The following is a 22505-nucleotide window of genomic DNA, read 5'->3' as shown; positions in this document are numbered from 1 at the left end:
TGGTGCATGCTACAAATGAACTGTCCTGCTACTTCATAATTTAGCACTATCGAATGTGTGCCCCGTGTGAGGATTAATATTGAACAGAGCAGTGATACATATCTGCTGAGCAATCTCCATCAGAAGTCGGGAAGTCAGCACAAACTGGGTACCGAGGGGCGTGCAGATCTGCTCTGATACTGACGTGACAGTGGAAGGTTGTGCGTGAATTAGAGAGCCCTTCCCGACAATCCCCTGGTGACTGGCTGACTTCCCAACTGGACACGCCAACGACTACATTTCCAGCATAGCCTTCTTTACCATCACACTGCCACCCCTACACTTACACACAGGCTTAATTGCATTAGGTTCCAGTTAGAGAGGAATGGTGGAGAATGTAACTCAACCTCAACGACCAGTTCTTTTGAACACTGAGGATCAGCGTGTTTGGAACAATGATATGCCACCTGATTTCTGCAACTTGCAGAATACAAAAAAAAGATATACCCTTTTCAATCGATTGGAAAGAGATGAGTTCTGTAATGTGCATGGAAAATGTGTCGACCAGTTCTTCAAGCATTGAATTTCAGATATATTTGGTCTCATTCCGGGGCTTCATTCCAGCTAAACCGAGGGTATGGGTAAGGTAATTTACTGCATTTCTACACAACTAAAAAAAACTAAATTTGGAGAACAGCATTGACTCCAGCCATTATCACCATGTTGCTGTAGCTTCATTCACATCAGTCAATAGGGGACTTAACATTCTACAAACACATGCCATACAATAATTAGCTGCCATGTCAAGTCGAACAGCAGTTTCCTAGCCAAAGCCATCCACTACAGCCATCTTTACCTCTGCAATCTGTTGAGAAAAAGACTTGCTGTTCCCTGCAGCTGGGTCAATGCACTCTCCACAGAAAGGAAGAGGCAAAGCGAGAGGTTTAACTAGACAAAATCTGTCGAAAATAAGCCCAGTGTGTTTCTATGGGCTTATTTTGGACCTAAACTTGTTGCCTGTCTTCCTGCCTTTGGGACAACGACTCCCATTGTTAGGGCGGAGACATGATCACCTCGTCATTATTATACAGGCTCCCGAGTAGTGCAGTGGTCTAAGGCACTGCCTCTCTGTGCAAGAGGTGTCACTACAGTCCCTGGTTTGAATCCAGACTAAATCATATCCGGCAGTGATTGGGAGTCCCATAGGGTGGCGAACAATTGGCCCAGCGTCGTCTGGGTTTGGTGGTCATTATAAATAAGAATTTGTTCTTAACTGACTTGCCTAGTTAAACAAAAATACAGATCTCTACTCTCCATAAAGCTAGTCAACCATACAAACAGCCTTCCTAGGGGTCTGCATGGTCCTAAAGTCAGCTGACTACTACCGCTAAACTTCATTTGACATTTAATCAGGATTGGAATGATTTTAGTAGTCTATTTTAAATTGGTGGTGTTGAGCTAGGATATGGTGACTGCCCTACCCAATTGACGCCCCTGATCTCATTCAATGAACATCTGTAAATCATATGGGCCGTATCAAGAGTACCTCCACATCTCAGAGGAGAGCCCTCGTGTGATTGAGCAATAAGCCAGTATAGCATGCTTCCTGTTTGTAGGGCCACAGATGTTTGGATCTGAAAAGCTTGCCCTCTTTCTAAGACTGTTCTGTGAGTCTGACACTGTTTATCAGCCCTCCCCCTCCGAGGAATCACAAGAGAGGAAGCTGATGGAATCCCAAGCAATACGTGGTGACAGAATTGAGCAATCGTCAACCTGGATTCGGCCCAAGCAAGAGATCTTCTTCTTCTCCGGTCCACATGTCTTTACTACGGAAACCAACTTGACCTGCTGTTGGATTCATTCATTATTTTCCTTCCTGTCACAAACAGCTCTTTGCCAGGGAATTTTTATGTATGCTGTGAACGTAACTCCTCAAATGAAATGACCTTTTCACAAAGGCTTCTGCAATGACTTTGCAGTTATCTCTGAGGACTGTCCTCAAGAAATTCACTCTAACGGGACTGTTGGCGTTTGAAGGATCCCTTGAGATTTCCCCTGTGTTTTCCCTCTATATGGTGGGAGGACAGATTAAGACATTAATCACCATGCAGTGCATGCTTGAGGTCATACTATGTTGGCTAGGGGTTTTGAGGAAAGATAGATTGTATCTTACTGAACCATTCTCATGTTATCTAACATCATGTCTGACAGACGGGCTAGACACTGTTTCCAACATCGAGACAAAGAATGCAACTAACATAAATGCAACTTTCTTATCCCAATCTGCCCAAATAACCCTGGCCTTTGTCACTGTAAAAAAACTAAACATAATATAAACACAATATGTAAAGTGTTGGTCCCATGTTTCATGATCCCAGAAATGTTCCAAACGCACAAAAAGCTTATTTCTCTAAAATGTTGTGCACAAATTTGTTAACATCCCTGTTTGTGAGCGTTTCTTCTTTGCCAAGAGAATCCATCCACCTGACAAATGTGACATATCAAGAATCTGATTAAACTGCATGATCATTACACAGGTGCTGTGGGGCAATAAAAGGCCACTCTAAAATGTGCATTTTTGTCACACAACACAATGCTACAGATGTCTCAAGTTTTAAGTGAGCATGCAATTGGCATGCTAAATGCAGGAATGATTGTCCACCAGAGATGTTGCCAGATAATTTAATGTTAATTTCTCTACCATAAGCTGCCTCCAACAACGTTTTAGAGAATTTGGCAGTACGTCCAATCGGCCTCACAACCACAGATCACATGTATGGCATTGTGTGGGTGAGCGTTTTGCTGATGTCAATGTGAACATAGTGCAAGTGTAGCCACGCCAAACCAGGACCTCCACATCCGGCTTCTTCACCTGCGGGATCGCCTGAGACCAGCCGATGGAACTGAGGAGTATTTCTGTCTGTAATAAAGCCTTTTTGTGGGGAAATATGAATTCTTATAAGCTGGGCCTGGCTCCCCAGTGGGGGTACCTGGCTCCTAAGTGGGTGAGCCTATGCACCCCCAGGCCAACCGCTGGCTGCGTCCCTGCCCAGTCAGGTGAAATCCATAGATTACGGTCTAATTAATATATTTAAAATGACAGATTTTCAGTAAAATCCTTGAAATGGTTTAAATTGTTGCATGTTGCGTTTATATTTTTGTTCAGTGTATATGTATAAAAAAAGAAACTGCCCTTTTTCAGGACCCTTTCTTTCAAAGATAATTTGTAAAAATCCAGTAACTTCACAGATCTTCATTGTAAAGGGTTTAAACACTGTTTTCCATGCTTGTTCAATGAACATGCACCTGTGGAACGGTTGCTAAGACACTAACAGCTTACTGAAGGTAGGCAAATAAGGTCACAGTTATGAAAACCTAGGACACTAAAGAGGCCTTTCTACTGACTCTGAAAAACACCAAAAGAAAGATGCCCAGGGTCCCTGCTCATCTGCGTGAACATGCCTTAGACATGCTATAAGGAGGAATGAGGACTGCAGATGTGGCCAGGGCAATAAATTGCAATGTCCGTACTGTGAGGCCTAAGACAGAGCTACTGGGAGACAGGATGGACAGCTGATCGTCCTCGCAGTGGCAGACCATGTATAACAACACCTGCACAGTATCGGTACATCCGAACATCACACCTGTGGGACAGGTACAGGATAGCAACAACAACTGCCCGAGTTACACCAGGAACACACAATCCCTCCATCAGTTCTCAGACTGTCTGGAATAGGCTGAGAGAGGCTGGACTGAGGGTTTGTAGGCCTGTTGTAAGGCAGGTCCTCACCAGACATCACTGGCAACAACGTCGCCTATGGGCACAAATCCACTGTCACTGGACCAGACAGGACTGGCAAAAAGTGCTCTTCACTGACGAGTCACGGTTTTGTCTCACCAGGGGTGATGGTTGGATTCGCGTTTATCGTCGAAGGAATGAGCGTTACACTGTATTCTGGAGTGGGATCGATTTGGAGGTGGAGGGTCCATCATGGTCTGGGGCGGTGTGTCACAGCATCATCGGACTGAGCTTGTTGTCATGTTGTCATTGCAGGCAATCTCAATGCTGTGCGTTACAGGGAGGACATCCTCCTCCTTCATGTGGTACCCTTCCTGCAGGCTCATCCTGACATGACCCTCCAGCATGACAATGCCACCAGCCATACTGCTCGGTCTGTGCGTGATTTCCTGCAAGACAGGAATGTCAGTGTTCTGCCATGGCCAGTGAAAAGCCCGGATCTCAATCCCAATGAGCACGTCTGGGACCTGTTGGATCGGAGGGTGAGAGCTAGGACTATTCCCCCCAGAAATGTCTGGGGACTTGCAGGTGTCTTGGTGGAAGAGTGGGGTAACATCTCACAGCAAGAACTGGCAAATCTGGTGCAGTCCATGAGGAGGAGATGCACTGCAGTACTTAATGCAGCTGGTGGCCACACCAGATACTGACTGTTACTTTTGATTTTGACCCCCCTATGTTCAGGGACACATTATTCAATTTCTGTTAGTCACATGTCTGGGGAACTTGTTCAGTTTATTTCTCAGTTGTTGAATCTTGTTAGTTTCATACAAATATTTACACATGTTAAGTTTGCTGAAAATAAACGCAGTTGACAGCGAGAGGACGTTTCTTTTTTTGATGAGTTTAACTGCATATTTGCAATTACTAGGGAAATATATAAGACGTACAATACCAGTCAAAAGTTTTGACACACCAACTCATTCAAGGGTTTTCTTGATTTTTACTATTTTCTACATTGTATAATAATAGTGAAGACATTCAACTATGAAATAACACATATGGAATCATGTAATAACCAAAACAGTGTTAAACAAATCAAAATATATTTGAGATTCTTCAAAGTAGCCACCCTTTGCCTTGATGACAGCTTTGCACACTCTTGGCATTCTCTCAACAAGCTTCACCTGGAATGTTTTTCCAACAGTCTTGAAGGAGTTCCCACATATTCAGTTGTTGGCTGCTTTTCCTTTTCTCTGCGGTCCAACTCATCCCAAACCATCTCAATTAGGTTGAGCTTGGGTGATTGTGGAGGCCAGGTCATCTGATGCAGCATTCCATCACTCTTCCTTCTTGGTCAAATAGCCCTTACACAGCCTGGAGGTGTGTTGAATCATTGTCCTTTTGAAAAACAAATGATAGTCCCACTAAGCACAAACCAGATGGGATGGCGTATTGCTGCAGAATGCTGTGGTAGCCATGCTGGTTAAGTGTGCCTTGAATTCTAAATAAATGACTGACAGTGTCACCAGCAACGGACCCCCAACCCATCACACCTCCTCCTCCATGCTTCAGGGTGGGAACCACACATGTGGAGATCATCAGTTCATCTACTCTGCGTTTCACAAAGACACGGTGGTTGGAACAAAAAATCTCAAATTTGGACTCATCAGACCAAAGGACAGATTTCCACCGGTCTAATGTCCATTGCTCGTGTTTCTTGGCCCAAGCAAGTCACTTCTTCTTATTGGTTTCCTATAGTAGTGGTTTCTTTGCAGCAATTGACCATGAAACCTGATTCACGCAGTCTCCTCTGAACAGTTGATGTTGAGATGTGTCTGTTACTTGAACTCTGTGAAGCATTTATTTGGGCTGCAATTTCTGAGGCTGGTAACTCTAATGAACGTATCCTCTGCAGCAAAGGTAACTCTGGGTCTTCCATCCTTGTGGCTGTCCTCATGAGTGCAAGTTTCATCATAGCGCTTGATGGTTGCTGCGACTGCACAATTTTCCGGATTGACTGACCTTCATGTCTTAAAGTAATGATGGACTGTTGTTTCTCTTTGCTTAATTGGGCTGTTCTTTCCATAATATGGACTTGGGCTTTTACCAAATAGGGCTATCGTCTGCATACTACCCCTACATTGTCACAACACAACTGATTGGCTCAAACACATTAAGATGGAAAGAAATACCACAAATGAACTTTTAACAAGGCACACCTGTTAATTGCAATGCATTCCAGGTGACTTCCTTGTGAAGCTGGTTGAGAGAATGCCAAGAGTGTGCAAAGCTGTCAAGGCAAAGGGTGGCTACTTTGAAGAATCTCAAATATAAAATATATTTGGATTTGTTTAACACTTTTTTGGTTACTACATGATTCCATACATGTTATTTATTACATATAGTTGTGATGTCTTCACTATTATTTTACAATGTAGAAAATAGTAAAAAATAAAGAAAAACCCTGGCATGACTAGGTGTGTCCAAACATTTGACTGGTACTGTATAAGTTGGAAATATGGCTCTCTCATGGTGAAACCCAACACTCCAGTATGTATTCCATGTTTATCCTGCACTCTCTGGATGTTTGGGTTTCAGGCATAAATCTCATGTTGGGATCTATAGGGAACAGCAATTTTCATTTCACATCACATTCTTCCGTTCACAGCATTTCACTACCCATGCATCCATGTGATTAATCATTCTGCAACACTTCTCATTTTGTGGACAACAATGTTACAATACTAATGCGTTAAAAAAAAGATTACATTGAAAGTCTGGACACGAAGGTGACATTGACCAATCTCCTATTGAGTTGGCATCATAACTCAATAGACAGTCAGCCTAAAAGACATGAGAAAAAGGAGAAAAAAAGGTCAATGCTGACATCTCTTCTCATCGTTGACACTAACAGTAGAACCTGATTGAGAATCATTCTATGAATTTTTTTAAAAAAACATGTCCCAAAAATACCATGTATTCAGGTAGCATGCAAGAGGAAGGATCACATGTAATCTCCAGGCTATCTGTCAAAGAGTGTCACGTCCAGACAGGTCACTTCGCTTTACAAAACAGTCAACTCTTTCATGTGTTTTCTGTCAACTGTGAAGGTCCCTCAATCACAGTCACCTTTTGAACCCATAACAGATGCATCTGCTAGAGAGGGTGTGTGGTACTGAAAAGCCTTAGCATTGAGAGCATTTGGGTATAGGTTGAGAGCCATGTTGATATTTATCATAAAAGTCAATGATGATGTTGTTGGATACTTGTGCTTTATGAACATTTCTAACACGTATTTATCATGTATGTCATTTATAGCAATATAATGTCTTCAAGGGTCTGTTTTAACTTCCTATACATGACTTTCATTCTGTTGTAATATTGAAGAGAGAGAGAGAGAACATTTACTGTCTGTTATACTGGAGCTCATGAAATAATCATCTGATATCATCATCAGGCTCCCAACTAGGAAGTGTGCCACCAGCTCAAGCTATTTGTGAACAAAGACAATCTTTGAGGAGAATGCCAGCAGTGCCCTTGGTTTCTCAGTCCCGGCTAAATCCACACACCCAAGGAGAGAAACTCCCTTTTCCGCAGGACTGAAAGCCAGTTTGTTTTCATACATCCGCCTGCCTATTGAGCACCAGGAGTCTGAGGGAGTGTGATGGGGAGAGCCCAGTGTCTTATCAGCATGCTCCAGACCAGCAGAGCCCGTCATATCCGAGCTGGAAATACACTAGGCTTCCAGTAACACAGGCCTCGCCCTCACAGAACTATCCAAGCCCTCAGCTAAAACTAGCCTCTTATTATGACAGCAGACTTGAATAATCCTGAATATGAATAAGTCTTCAACACCATCAACAGTTTCATGTCAAAAATGTTCATTCATATCTAAATTGGGAGAATTGGACGCATGATTGAATTACATTCCGCCGCTTTGCATACATTTTACATGTGAAACAACAACCTACAGAGGCACATCATATGTTCAAAGCTCTCATTCAATTATCACAAGGTCATACCCAATACATTTCTCCATGACCTCAATGTTATCTGGGTGGTTTATTACATTGTTATCGTTTAAAAAAATATGGGATATAGGGTGGTTTATATAGAATCCTTACAGCCTAGCGGTTCAGAGTGTTGGGCCAGTAACCAAAAGGTTGCCGGTTCAAATCCCGGGCGAACTAAGTGAAACATCTGCCGGTGTGCCCTTGAGCAAGGCACGTGACCCTAATTGCTCCTGTAAGTCTCTCTCGATAAGAGCGTTTGCTATATGGCTAAAATGTAAATATAAAGTGGCCGAATATCAACATTGGTAAGGCACTTCTACTGAACTAGTTCTACATTGGAACACACAGTAGTGAGGACAAGCTCTTGAATCTCCAAAGATTTCAGAAAGTCTCTTGAGAATGCCTTCACTTCTCTAACATATCAAATTAAATGAATTTGATAACATAAACTATACATATAAACCATAAACTAAATTAATTGTTGATTAAAATCCAGGTCAAAGAAAAGGTTGATGAGTAGCTAGATTGAATGCACTGTTAAAGGGCTAAATACACTGACATCAGGACCAACTATGGATATTCTAACAAAATCATTGAAATAAAAACAGCAGCAATAGCCTACTAGTTTACTGAAATAATACAACGAGAATACAGCAGTTTCAGAGTAACCCACTAATACCATACGAGTAGAAATATGTTTTAAAATGCCTAGTGAAATTCTGTCGACTAATTCAAACTAAACTTTCTGTTCCTCAATTCTCTCTGGGAATAGGCTATTTGTCCCCATAGGCTGATCAAAAAATACATGTTTGGCGACTTCAATGAGTCAGCTTGATGATGAGGATGAATGCCTATTACATACATTTTGTATAATCAAATAGGCTATTTACCTGCTTACGATACGGAGTCCTCAATGGGTTGCAAGAATTCGCATAAATCATTATCGGTTTCCAAAGACCCAAGATCGATTGTTTTACTAATTTATTTAAAACTATTTGTATCAAATGGCTGTTTAGGTGAAGTTGTAAATTTGACTAGCTACATAGATGTGTTTGTAAAAAAGAAATAGTATCTTTGCTATACTAAAGCAAAGACTACTAGGCTTACTATAGGCTACTGTAGGCCTGTATGGTATACTGTATTTGACATATAGTATCATATACTACCATAAAATATAGCGATGTCAACGTATGCGCGAATTAGTCCGAACTTCGATTTCCCAACCCAGTTTCTGGAGTTCATTGATTTGCATTCAGTCCCCCGCATAACGCTCCTCATTAGTTACCACAGCCACAAAGTCATAAACCCCGCCTATATCTACAATTTCTCTTTTTAAAATGTGATTTTAAACCTAACCTCAATCCACACTTTAACCACACTGCTAACCTTATGCCTAAATTGCTTATGCTTAAAACCAAATAGCGCATTTTTTATTTCATGTTTTCTTGTCTTTATGATAGAGCCATACTTTGTGGCTGTGGTAACTAGTGGAAACCCCGCAGAACAGACCCTGCCTGGTGGAAGAAACCATTCCTCTATACGGTATAGGGATAATGACTTCAGTGGATAACATGAAAACAACACTATATCATATTTTTTTCTGCAATTTTCAAGAATATAATCTACTACAATACAGCCTATGGAAGATGTAAGTACCATTAGCTGGTATAATTGAATAATAGGTCTATACAAGAGACAATTTTACAATGTATTTTTCCCCTTTCGCTACTCTTCGTCTAGTCTGGAATGCATACCAAACATTCCACAGTGTTAGCTATCGGAGTTCATTGGGACGTCCCTACCCTAAACTCTAACCTTAAATTAACCCTATCCGTATCCCTTTCCTAACCTTAACCATTACCTAACCTTAACCCTAACAATTTTCAACTTCAATGTGGTATGGACGTCCCAAGGATCCCTGATAGCAAGGACCACACAGTGCGGCCATTAGATAGTTAAAGGAGCAGGACGATATTTTTTGACCGATGCAGGACCCATATGTTATTACAATTTTAATTTGAAGGCCACACCATAGTACATTAAACTAAAATGATTGAATTGATATGTAGATAAACAACACTGAAACAAATTGGCAATTGAGGGTTAAATCCATAGGACATTTATAACACAATAATAATACATATTAACCCCTCAAAATAAATATGAATCAGATTGATGAAAGTAGACAAAAAGAGCAAACACAGAAAAAAATACACCTGGGAAAATGAAATTGAAAATATATATAACCAATTGAAAATGTTTTCAATTTTCACAGTTCTAATCCAGTAATCGTTACACAGTCTAGGGATGCAACGGATGTGGAGTAAATGTGCAAAGAGACTGCATGCAACAGTAAGGATCGAGCCACTCTTCAGGAGAGATCCGAAATTGTAAGTGAAAGGGTGACCCAGGTTTTTAATATAGCAAAACATACACTCAGAGGCAGCACTAGGCTATAAATCGAAACCCATTCACCTGCCAGTCTCAGTCTCTGATTGGAAAACCAACAGTGGTGGTGAAGACAGAATGTGAATTCCTGCTGACCTTCAGTGGTCGTTGCCTTTGTGGTTACATTTTTGACCTATTTCTTGTTCCGCCATGCTCTTTCTTTTCACCTAGCGTGTTGTCATCCTTTACAGATTCTCCTTCTCCAAGCTGCAATTCCTGTCTTTAAGTAAATCTATTGGTCATCATAGCATCAGCAACTCTCAATGTAATTCCATGGGGGGGTAGAGTGGTAGTTATTTACCCACTAGGCACAGTGTCAGAGCTCACCCTCATCATGCATTTGAACCAGGGGCTTTGAACCAACAGCTAATAAGATTATGCAACATCTGGTCTTTTGACCACTGCAAACAGAGCAATGTCAAAATTGGTCTAAAACCAAATCAGCCAAAAAAACAAAAAGCCAATCCCAGTAAAATGTTTCCTTTTGGTTTCAGCATGGGCTCACTTTAAACCTGAACAATAGAGGTGATTTACTAAAAGCTCCAATGAATCTTTCCTTCCTGTTTTTTCCTAGTTGCATTTGAGGTTGTCAAATGGTTTCCTAAAATGTTTTCCTAAAAGACACTACAGATATAGTCATATATAGAGAGCATATTGGGAGGCCATTTCAGCCACAATTAGATGCAAATAGGTCACAGTTAAAGGGAACAGAAAGACCTGAATCAGCACTCTGTGGAGGTCACTAAGTGAAAGGGGACCAGGGTGGGGAGCGTGATAGTCAGTGGAACTATCCCTTTATATAGGAGTCAAAAGTACATATGTAAACCTGTCAAAAGTTTGGACACACTATTTTCTACATTGTAGGATAATAGTGAAGACATCAAAACTATGAAATAACACATATTGAATCATGTAGTAAACAAAAAGGTGTTAAACAAATCAAAATATATTGAATATTTTAGATTCTTTAAAGTATCCACCCTTTGCCTTGATGACAGCTTTGTACACTCTTGGCATTCTCTCAGCAAGCTTCATGAGGAATGCTTTTCCAACAGTCTTGAAGGAGTTCCCACATATGCGGAGCACTTGTTGGCTGCTTTTCCTCCACTCTGCGGTCCAACTCATCCCAAACCATCTAAATTTGGTTGAGTTCGGGCGATATTGGGGGACAAGTCATCTTAGTCAAATTGCTCTTACACAGCCTTGAGGTGTGTTGGGTCATTGTCCTGTTGAAAGACAAGTGATAGTCCCACTAAGCGCAAACCAGATGGTGTATCGCTGCAGAATGCTGTGGTAGCCATGCTGGTTAAGTGTGCCTTGAATTCTAAATAAGTCGCAGACAATGTCACCAGCAAAGTATCCCCACACCATCACACCCATGCCGAGTTAATCTGTTCACCTACTCTGCGTCTCATAAAGACAAGGCGGTTGGAACCAAAAATCTGAAATTTGGACTCATCAGATTAAACGACAGATTTCTACCGGTAAACCTCTTATTCTTATTGGTGTCTTTTAGTAGTGGTTTCTTTGCAGCAATTTGACAATGAAGGCCTAATTCACAGTCTCCTCTGAACAATTGATGTTGATATGTGTCTGTTACTTGAACTCTGTGAAGTATTTATTTGGGCTGCAATCTGAGGTTAGCTCTAATTAACTTATCCTCTGCAGCAGAGGTAACTCTGGGTCTTCCATTCCAGTGGCGGTCCTCATGAGAGCCAGTTTCATCATAGCGCTTCATGGTTTTTGCCACTGCACTTGAAGAAACTTTAAAAGTCCTTGAAATTTTCCAGATTGACTGACCTTCATGTCTTAAAGTAATGATGGACTGTCGTTTCTCTTTGCTTATTTGAGCTGTTCTTGCCATAATATGGACTTGGTCTTTTACCAAATATCTTTGTCACAACACAACTGATTGGCTCAAACACATTAAGAAGGAAAGAAATTCCACAAATTAAATTTTAACAAGGCACACCTGTTAATTGAAATGCTGGTTGATAGAATGCCAAGAGTGTGCAAAGCTGTCATCAAGGCAAAAGGTGGCTACTTTGAAGAATCTCAAATATAAAATATTTTGGATTTGTTTAACACTTTTTTGGTTACTACATGATTCCATATGTGTTATTTCATAGTTGTGATGTCTTCACTATGATTCTACAATGTAGAAAAGAGTAAAAAAATCAATAAAAACCCTGGCATGAGTAGGTGTGTCCAAACTTTTGACTGGTACTGTATGTCTACTGCAGTAGCGGTCGCTGACGTTTTAAGATTATTGAGGACACATTTTTTTATGAGCAATGCCTTATTTCTATTACAGCATATTGGATGACTGTCATTCATAATCCATTTACCAAGTTTAACATTGACTGGTTTAGGCTACTATATGATACTAAAATGTTCTCTATACATGAGGTTGAAATTCATCCCAAAGGTGTTCGATGGGATTGAGGTCAGGGCTCTGTGCAGGCTAGTCAAGTTCTTCCACACCGAACTCGACAAACCATTTCTGTATAGACCTCACTTTGTGCCCCGGGGCATTGTCATGCTGAAACAGGAAAGGGCCTTCCCCAAACTGTTGCCACAAAGTTGGAAGCACAGAATAATCAAGAATGTCATTGTATGCTTTAGAGTTAAGATTTCCCTTCACTGAAACTAAGGGGCCTAGCTCGAACCATGAAAAACAGACCCAGACCATTTTTTCTCCTCCGCCAAACTTTACAGTTGGCACTATGCATTGAGTCAGGTACAGTTGAAGTCTGAAGTTTACATACACTTAGGTTGGAGTCATTAAAACTTGTTTTTCAACCACTCCACAAATTTCTTGTTAACAAACTATAGTTTTGGCAAGTCGGTTACGGCATCTACTTGTGCATGACACAAGTAATCTTTCCAACAATTGTTTACAGACAGATTATTTAGCTTATAATTCACTGTATCACAATTCCAGTGGGTCAGAAGTTTACATACACGGAGTTGACTGTGCCTTTAAAAAGCTTGGAAGATTCCAGAAAATGATGTCATGGCTTTAGAAGCTTCTGATAGGCTAATTAATATGGTTTGAGTCAAATGGAGGTGTACCTGTGGGTGTATTTCAAGGCCTACCTTCAAACTCAGTGCCTCTTTGCTTGACATCATGAGAAAATCAAAAGAAATCAGCCAAGACCTCAGAAAACAATTTGTAGACCTCCACAAGTCTGGTTCATTCTTGGGAGCAATTTCCAAATGCCTGAAGGTACCACGTTCATCTGTACAAACAATAGTATGCAAGTATAAACACCATGGGACCACGCAGCTGTCATACCGCTCAGGGAGGAGACACGTTCTGTCTCCTAGAGATGAATGTACTTTGGTGTGAAAAGTGCAAATCAATCCCAGAACAACAGCAAAGGACCTTGTGAAGATACTGGAGGAAACAGGTACAAAAGTATCTATATCCACAGTAAAATGAGTCCTATATCGACATAACCTGCAAGACCGCTCAGCAAGGAAGAAGCCACTGCTCCAAAACCACCATAAAAAAGCCAGACTACGGTTTACAACTGCACATGGGGACAAAGATCCTACTTTTTGTAGAAATGTCCTCTGGTCTGATGAAACAAAAATAGAACTGTTTGGCCTTAATGACCATTGTTATGTTTGGAGGAAAAAGGGAGAGGCTTGCAAGCCGAAGTTAACCATCCCAAACGTGAAGCATGGGGGTGGCAGCATCATGTTGTGGGGGTGCTTTGCTGCAGGAGGGACTGATGCACTTTACAAAATAGAGGGCATCATGAGGCAGGAAAATTATGTGGATATATTGAAGCAACATCTCAAGACATCAGTCAGGAAGTTAAAGCTTGGTTGCAAATGGGTCTTCCAAATGGACAATGACCCCAAGCATACTTCCAAAGTTGTGGCAAAATGGCTTAAGGACAACAAAGTCAAGGTATTGGAGTGGCCATCACAAAGCCCTGACCTCAATCCTATAGACAACGTGTGGGCAGAACTGAAAAAGTGTGTGCGAGCAAGGAGGCCTACAAACCTGACTAGGTAACACCAGCTCTGTCAGGAGGAATGGGCCAAAATTCACCCAACTTATTGTGGGAAGCTTGTGGAAGGTTACCCAAAATGTTTGACCCAAGTTAAACAATTTAAAGGCAATGCTACCAAATACTAAGTGAGTGACCCATGAAAGAAATAACATCTGAAATAAATCATTCTTTCTACTATCATTCTGACATTTCACATTCTTAAAATAAAGTGGTGATACTAACTGGCCCAAGACAGGGAATTTTTACTAAGAATTTTTACTAAGATTAAATGTCAGGAATTGTGAAAAACTGAGTTTAAATGTATTTTGCTAAGGTGTATGCAAACTTCCGACTTCAACTGTAGCGTTCACCTGGCATCCATCAAACCCAGATTCGTTCATCAGACTGCCAGATGGTGAAGCGTGATTCATCACTCCAGAGAACGTGTTTCCAGTGCTCCTGAGTCCACCCGACACCACTCCACCCGACGCTTGGCATTGCGCTTAGGCTTGTGTGCGGCTGCTCGGCCATGGAAACCCATTTCATGAAGCTCCCGACGAACAGTTCTTGTGCTGATGTTGCTTCAAAAGGCAGTTTGAAACTCGGTAGTGAGTGTTGCAACCGATGACAGACAGATTTTTAGACGCTACGCGCTTCAGCACTCGGCGGTCCTGTTCTGTGAGCTTGGCCTACCACTTCGCGGCTGAGCCGTTGTTCCTCCTGGACTTTTCCACTTTACAATAACAGCACTTGCTGTTGACCGGGGAAGCTCTAGCAGGGAAGAAATCCAACGAACTGACTTGTTGGAAAGGTGGACTCCTATGAAGGTGCCATGTTGAAAGTCACTGAGCTCTTCAGTACGGCCATTCTACAGCCAATGTTTCTCTATGGAGATTGTATGACTTTGTGCTTGCTTTTATACACCTGTCAGCAACGGGTGTGGCTGAAATAGCCGAATTCAAAAATTTGAAGTGGTGTCCACACTGTTTTGTATATACTGTATAGTGTATCATAACCACAGCTAGCTCACCATATTAGCTAAAATAACATCAACATAGCTAATATAACTAACGCGTTAGTAAACCCGCTACAATCATGCAGTACAGTGTAGTACACGGGTTAGCAGAGCGCTGTTGAGGCTACTGTAGACCTTAATTGCAAAGCAGTGTGTATCAATACATTATTTGGTGAGCTGAATATATTTTGTATAGTTTTATCTAAAAAGGAAAACTGTTGAAATGTTTAACTTTTTATTTTTATGAAATTCACTGAGGAGGATGGTCCTCCCCTTCCTCCTCTGAGGAGCCTCCACTGGTCTACAGCATTCAAAGTTATTACATAAAACATATAGCCAACTGTAATTGTTATTTCTTGTGAATGCATTTATTTACCTGAAACTTCATTTATTATTTTCTTTAGGAATTGATACTGACAATGAAATAAAACTAAAGATTTGAGCTGCTGCTCTACGGACTCAAAGCAAGTCTTTCTGTTTTCATGAGGTATGACAAACATCTCACCTATGAGTGAACCTACAATCACAGAAAAGCCTGCGGTGAGATCCAATCTCACACGGCCACAAATCAGTTCTTTTAAGCATGCTGTTTTGACATGATACAGCTGTCTCTGCTGAATCGGCAGAACAAACAAATGATCAGGAAGCAGGCCCCGCCCACGCAGTGCATACCTTTCAATTTCGTTCTGGCTCTATGCCAGATCAAACCCTACAGACACCAGGGCTCTTACATAGAATCTAGCAGCTTGACTAATAGATGACAACTATACACACCATTACAGTGTACATGCACATTTATGGGAACGGTATACATTAGCCTGCAACACCCTTTGATGGTAAGGAAATCAGCTACTTCGTCAGTTAAAAGGAATCAGGCACTCACAGCACATAGAACCATAAGACTGCCCTACGTTTTTCTCGAGCCTAAGAGCAGCTATAAGGTTTAACACAACAATACTTCCTCTGAAAGGCTCACATCTCTCTCCCATCCATTTCCTTCCTCTCCGTTAGCTCGCTCAGAATGAGATCCAGCAATACCACGGAACCCTGAAATTCAAGTGGAGGAAAGAGAGTCCCAGCAGTCCCAGGAAGTCTTTACAAACAGCTCTGTATATTTACCTTCCTGCCTGGATGGAAGGGGTGAGTTAGGGGGCCAAAGCCCCACTGAGGCAGCGACAGAATCATTTTCGACGACTCCCAGCGCGTTAGGGTGGAAACAAGTAAACCACAAAGACAAACGTGTGTGTGTGTGTGTCACACACAGGAAGACAAACAATAAAGGCATGGGGGTGGGGTAGGAAAGCTCAACCTAAAGTTCTCATTATCCAAGATTGAGAGTAGATGAATGGAAAGTCTTTCCATACTTCCAAATTCATCAAATTAAAATAATAATATGATAAGTCAGTTAGGAAATCTCACACAAAACATTATCAAAGTATTACATTCGATTAGTCTTAAAGGAGACTCTGCAGGCCATCAGGTGTATCAAATTGCAGAGACAATTCAATAAAATATTTTTAGAGTGGATGCTACACTCATGATAATGTCCGTCTTGTAACACAAACTTTTACTTTAGAAAAACAGCACTAAAACTACACAAATTCCTCATAATAAAAATGTAAATCAGTCTTAGTTTTGCCAGAAGTCTGCTTTGCAGACAGTTTTTCAACAATAAACAGAGAGGAGCTTGGACAGGACAGAGTTAACATGCTGCACTGTAGATCCCCATGACAGACAGCACTCTGCCCATCTGTCTCCAGCACTCACTCACTGGTCATGTGATGTCAGCACCAAAGGGATGTGATCATGTGGCAAGTGATCTATGTTTGACTTACAGCACAGGGGGATAGAATATCAAATACTGATGTTTTGCTGTCAACAGCACATTGCTCAATCAGAGAGCTTTGGCTTAATTGTTGGTCAGTTGAGAGGGGTTGTAATAGAACATTGTCACGTTTTTTCTATGCGATCATGATGAAAGACACATTCATATTTGAAGAATGTTTGTAAGAATTCTAAGGACGCTTCATCTAGTGCCCAAAACTTAGCAACGACTTAATGTAGAGCATGCAATTTATTCCAAATGGGAAAAAATATATATATTTTCATTTCATACTATCGTGGCCACAAAATAGACCTTTGTTATTTATTGTTTTACTTTGAAAGCAAATAGTGAACATTGACTAACCCACATTCATTATCTGATATTCAGTTGATTATAAGCAGAAATAATGAATATCTGTATTGCTAGAAAATACATGATTGACATGCACTCATTTTCAATACTCTTTCCTATCCCCCGTTTTTCATAATCAATTTCCCCTTTCATGAATTATTTATCGATGAAATAGCCTGATACGAGATGTTTATTGGTTTTCCTCATAAATAAGACATGTTCTCATGAAAAAAATATAATAAGGGCCTTGATGAGAAGTGAAAATGTACGTTTGTTCAACCCCGACTACGCTCTGCCTCCATAATAATTGTCTTTGCAAAGTAAAAATCAACAACATAGATTGCAATATTCCTGCTATATTACGATTGATATTATAACCGTTGTTGCTTTATTTAGTTGCATACTCATTTACATTATTTACACGAGAAGCAATGAATAAGACATGATTACCTTTATGGCCCACGTGTCACCATTGAAACCTTTCTAACCCTGATGGGACTTGTCAATGTATTCTCTCTTTTTATGAGAGCCTCTTGGCAGAGAGAGACTCAACAGCAGGGTGGGTTTTACTGTGCACTGGGTAGGCCATCATTTTGCTCATGTCAAAAGTCGCCAAGAATGAGAATCATAGGAGCACAATGGGTGCTCTTTCAGCCCTGCGCCAACATAAAGAGCAGCACCTCTGTGTGCTGTTCAATTGTATACATTCCGCTGCCAAGCAACTCTCCAAACTTTATTGTAAACATTGTATAGGGCTTTTTCAGGCTCAGCATAATGCCATTGTTCACAGTCTCTGTATGTAATGTCCGATGGCAGTTAATGTGTTCACTTTTCATTGATTAAAGGCTTGTGTTGACAACAAATAAGATTGATTTTTATTTATTTCAGGACTGGGAGCTGTGAGGATTTGAACCGTGATTAATCTTGGAAAAGCTTATTTACGTCAATGTAAACACTCTTTCAGCAGTCAGGACAATCAGTTGTTTCAACTGCAAATCTGTGACCCCCTAGTCTAGCTGTTCAATCCAATACTGGATCACTCACATAGATAGATGTCACTTGCACTGACACCAGTGTTCAAGGACTCGGTTATTAACTTAAAAGCAGCCTGTTCTGCGCCACTTGAATTCCTCAATCACAGTACGGTAGCTGGTCTCCTGCCGAGACAGAAAGTTGCATCAAAAACATGCTCCAATTTTCTGTGCTTTGTCAATGCTTTTCATTCCTGTGACTGTATCTCATAACAAATTGACAGTAAACAAGAAACAATGAATAATGCAATATTTATGCACTGACTGAATGTGATTACAGCTCTTCTATACAAAATTAATATCACAAAAAAAGACCATAGAATATCACTAAGTGTTAAATGCTTCAAACATCAGATACACACCTAAATAGACGCCGTGTTTACAGCCATGGAGAGAAATCTGTGCCAGGCCCCCGCAATAAGACAATAACAGAGTCATTTAATTTGGATCCCAGCAAAGGGGCCAGCAGGACACAGCAGGACAGTGATAATGTAAACCACCATGTCAGTTATCCACAAAGCAGGGCCCTGTTTGAAGTGGACAAGACATTTCTGTATTAAGGCCACCCCACACATATCTGGTGTGTCATAAAACAAAGTGAATGGGGCCACATCCCTTTCCATGCGGAAATCAAATGAATGGCCCTATTCTTGAATCAAATTCAAGGAATGAGTCTTTAGTCAATGGAAGAATGGGATTAGAAGGAACAAACACTGAGGAATATTGCACATCAGTAGGAAGAATGAGTTAAGGAAGCATTTTATGACTAAATGACCAGCAGCTGTGAATGCAGGTGATATGTTGACTAACTTTGGCAAATAAGCTAATACTTTCTCTTCAGATGATATCTTCAAAGAAAAGAGAAACCCGTAACCTGCTCTTGCTAGTATCACTTATTTTTACTTCAAATTATATCCAAGTGGTAAATAAACAGCCCATGCATTCACAACACAGCTATAATAGGCTGTGTTGCTAACACAATGTCATTCTAAAATCCTGTTTAATGTCCTTTTCATTGGATCGACACACTCAGATGTCTATCCCTGTTTGAAAACATATCCTCATTTTACAGTTGCATACTAAGTAGCCTACATGGCTGGAGCTCTGGGACCTTGTCATTTAATAGGCAGCCAAGCTGATTAAACATGTATGGAGACTAAGTGATGCAAAGTATTCTGTAGGAGCCTCTTGATGATCATACGAGATGCCTGTAAGTCAACTGAGGACTGTCAGTTGACCCCATATGCCCTCTGATTTTCAACACAAAATGTATTAATGATGCTATAAAGAATTCTATGAAACCTGACTTGTGCTCTTATGACCATGAATAAATACAAAACAGAATATCAAATACTACATAAACCATTCATAATAGTTGAATAAATTGGGTGTATCTTGATCTAATACTTAAAGGTCCAATGCAGCGTTTTTTTAAATCTCAATATCCAATCATTTCTGGGTAACAATTAAGTACCTTACAGTGATTCTTTTCAATTAAAATGGTCAAAAAGAAACCAAAAATAGCTTCTTAGCAAAGACCCATTTCTTAAGCAAGGATTTTGCTAGGACTGTCTTGGAGTGGGGAGGGGAATACTGAAAACTAGATGTTATTGGCAGTGAGGTTTGGAACTCGCTTTCTTATTGGTCTATTAACTAATTTACTGCCTGGTGACATCACCATCTAACAAAAACGGTCTCTTACGCTAAAAGGGCATTATCACAATTTTCACAGTTTCACAGTATCATTCCAACCTCATAGTGTGGAAATATAGATAAAACACAATAAATTCACGTTGTTGACTGCACTGCACCTTTAATTATACATGGCAGTGTTTAAGGGATTTGGTAATAACAGTAACCCTATAAATTGAATGTCCTTTCTATTAGCTAACCCTGGAGAGCCACAATCTGGCCAATGTGAATCTAAATGATCCAAGTCAATAGTAATAAATAGTAACAACAAATATGTATGTCAGAAGAGTTTGACAGGTGTTGAGATGCACTAAATAGCCTACAGCATTCATTTGTGCTTCAAGTCATAGTCATCTCAACATATTTTCCTGAATATGCGTTTCAAATTACATAAACATAACCCTAACGAACAAGAAATCTTACAGACAAACTAGAGTACAATAATCGGGGCAGATGATGAAGAACATTTTCTTATCAATTGTCGAATCTAACCGCGCATTGATCATTTTTACAATGTAGCTACTTTTCAAGTACATTGAACACTGTTTTACTTTACCTTCGCTTGCAGGTATTGGGGGTAGTAATACGAGTACTGGGGGTACATCTGTTGTTGCCACGCTTTTCCCATGAATATAGAAATATGAACCAGTCGGTTACTTCAGTATTTCCGTCTATTCCGTTTTTCCAAAGTCAATTCTCTCGTTGGGGCGGGAGACCTCACCCTGGAACCAAACAGCGAAACAGTGGAATGTCCCAATGTCAGCCAGCCTCAGTGCAAATGAACTGCGTTTCTGCGTGGGAGTTGGACCTGATGCGGGTAATGGGCTTTCTCTGGTGTGTGTACATTCTGACTAGAGCTAATGCTGACCAGTTGGCTATGCATGAAACCTCATTCAGAATAGTTTAAAGACAACAGTTTTATGCATTTAGATAATACAATTTGTAGTTGAAGATACAATAACGAAGTTTCAGTCAATGATGAATTGGAATTCCATAGGCCTATAGTTACTCTCCAGACATCAGTCTCCGATGTTGGACAAGTACTCACCTTTTCACCAGCAATCCAAACATTGCCATGTGACATCAATAAGTGAAGGATCGACATTTACAGAATGGTTACTTTGAGGAAATTGAAATGCTTTTTCAATTTCAGTCAAGGGGAGGGTTTAGTTAAGTGATAATGCCAGAGAAGCCGGTGTTTTGGGGATATATTGGCACGGGTGTTCCTCTCGGGCCGGCAAACCGTGCCAATATATCCTCCAAACACCAGCTTCGAGGGCATTATCACTTTTATACAACGAGTTACCAACATATTCAAATAATGATTGACATATTTTAATACAAATATATATTTTGATTAATTTATTCATACTATTTCATTCTTCCACAAGATATAGTCCCGACAGACATCTAAGGTTGCTACCCAAGCCGGACTGGTCGTTTGTTCTGTCGTTTAGGTTGCCAGAGACACTACCCAGTCATTAAGTCTTCTTGTTCTGTATCTATGTATGCGACCCAGTTGTTCCTACTAAATGTATTAGGTTGCCAGAGACACTACCCAGTCATTAAGTCTTCTTGTTCTGTATCTATGTATGCGACCCAGTTGTTCCTACTAAATGTACCATGGCCATACTGGCTGGCAACGTCCTTATCCCCTGGTTGCTAGCCAGCCAACTGCTGCAAATTTACAGTCACGTCAAACAGTGCAGCCAGAATAACAGCAAAGTAGCTGCATTTGCGTATGTTTGAGCTGTTTTCTAGTGACATTTATCTGGATACACCCATAACCATTTTGCTACACTCGCAATAACATCTGTTAACCGTGTGTGTATGTGACCAATAACATTTGTTTTGATTTTAACAATGAGCTAATGATGCGCTATTTCGCCTGGCATAGAACATGTGCTCATCACGACACTGTTGTTCAGAGGAGTTAGCCAACAACACAACTAACACAATCACTTCAAACTGAAGCTGGAAAGACTGCAAACTGTCCGCATTTAATTTTGTTTTAACAGTTTTCTGTTGACATTTCTTTGTATATATCCATACAAATGATGCCAGAGTGATATAGAACAGAGTAAATAGGCATTTCAACGTCATAGATTTAATTTTAGGATTTTAAACTGTATGGTTCAAGCCCTGAATACTGATAGGCTGACAGCTGTGGAATTTCAGACCTTATACCTCGGGTATGACAAAACTGTTATTTTTACTGCGCTATTTAAATTGGTAAACAGTTTATAATAGCCGGCTGGAATGCGGTTTTAACCAATCAGCATCCAGGAATAGATTCCATTGTATTAGATTTTTAAAGTCAAGTCCAGGGGAGGGTCATGTAATTGTTATTGATGCAATTTCAATATTTCTCAGTGTTTTAGAATTAGTTGCTTATTAGACTATAT

General features: G+C 40.5%; 1 protein-coding gene across 8 annotated transcripts in view; it reads right to left on the bottom strand.

Moving 5' to 3' along the window:
- LOC110501504 (RNA-binding motif, single-stranded-interacting protein 1) overlaps positions 1–20873 on the bottom strand; it is a 64796-nt gene extending 43923 nt beyond the window's left edge. For 3 of the 8 annotated variants that reach the window (XM_021579123.2, XM_021579120.2, XM_021579121.2), the window contains exon 1: positions 8622–9004. In XM_021579123.2, the coding sequence (XP_021434798.1) occupies positions 8622–8672 (51 nt within the window). In that variant the 5' untranslated portion in view covers positions 8673–9004. Of the gene's footprint in view, positions 1–8621; positions 9005–16320; positions 16452–20656 lie in introns of those variants that run through there. The other 5 variants (XM_021579116.2, XM_021579117.2, XM_021579118.2 and 2 more) reach the window with 3 other exon arrangements.
- Positions 20874–22505: the final 1632 nt, after the last annotated feature.

Source organism: Oncorhynchus mykiss, chromosome 22, assembly GCF_013265735.2.
Source record: "Oncorhynchus mykiss isolate Arlee chromosome 22, USDA_OmykA_1.1, whole genome shotgun sequence".
Classification (NCBI taxonomy): Eukaryota; Metazoa; Chordata; class Actinopteri; order Salmoniformes; family Salmonidae; genus Oncorhynchus; species Oncorhynchus mykiss.
Note: the sequence above shows the minus strand (reverse complement) of the source record. Positions and strands in the feature narration are given on the sequence as shown.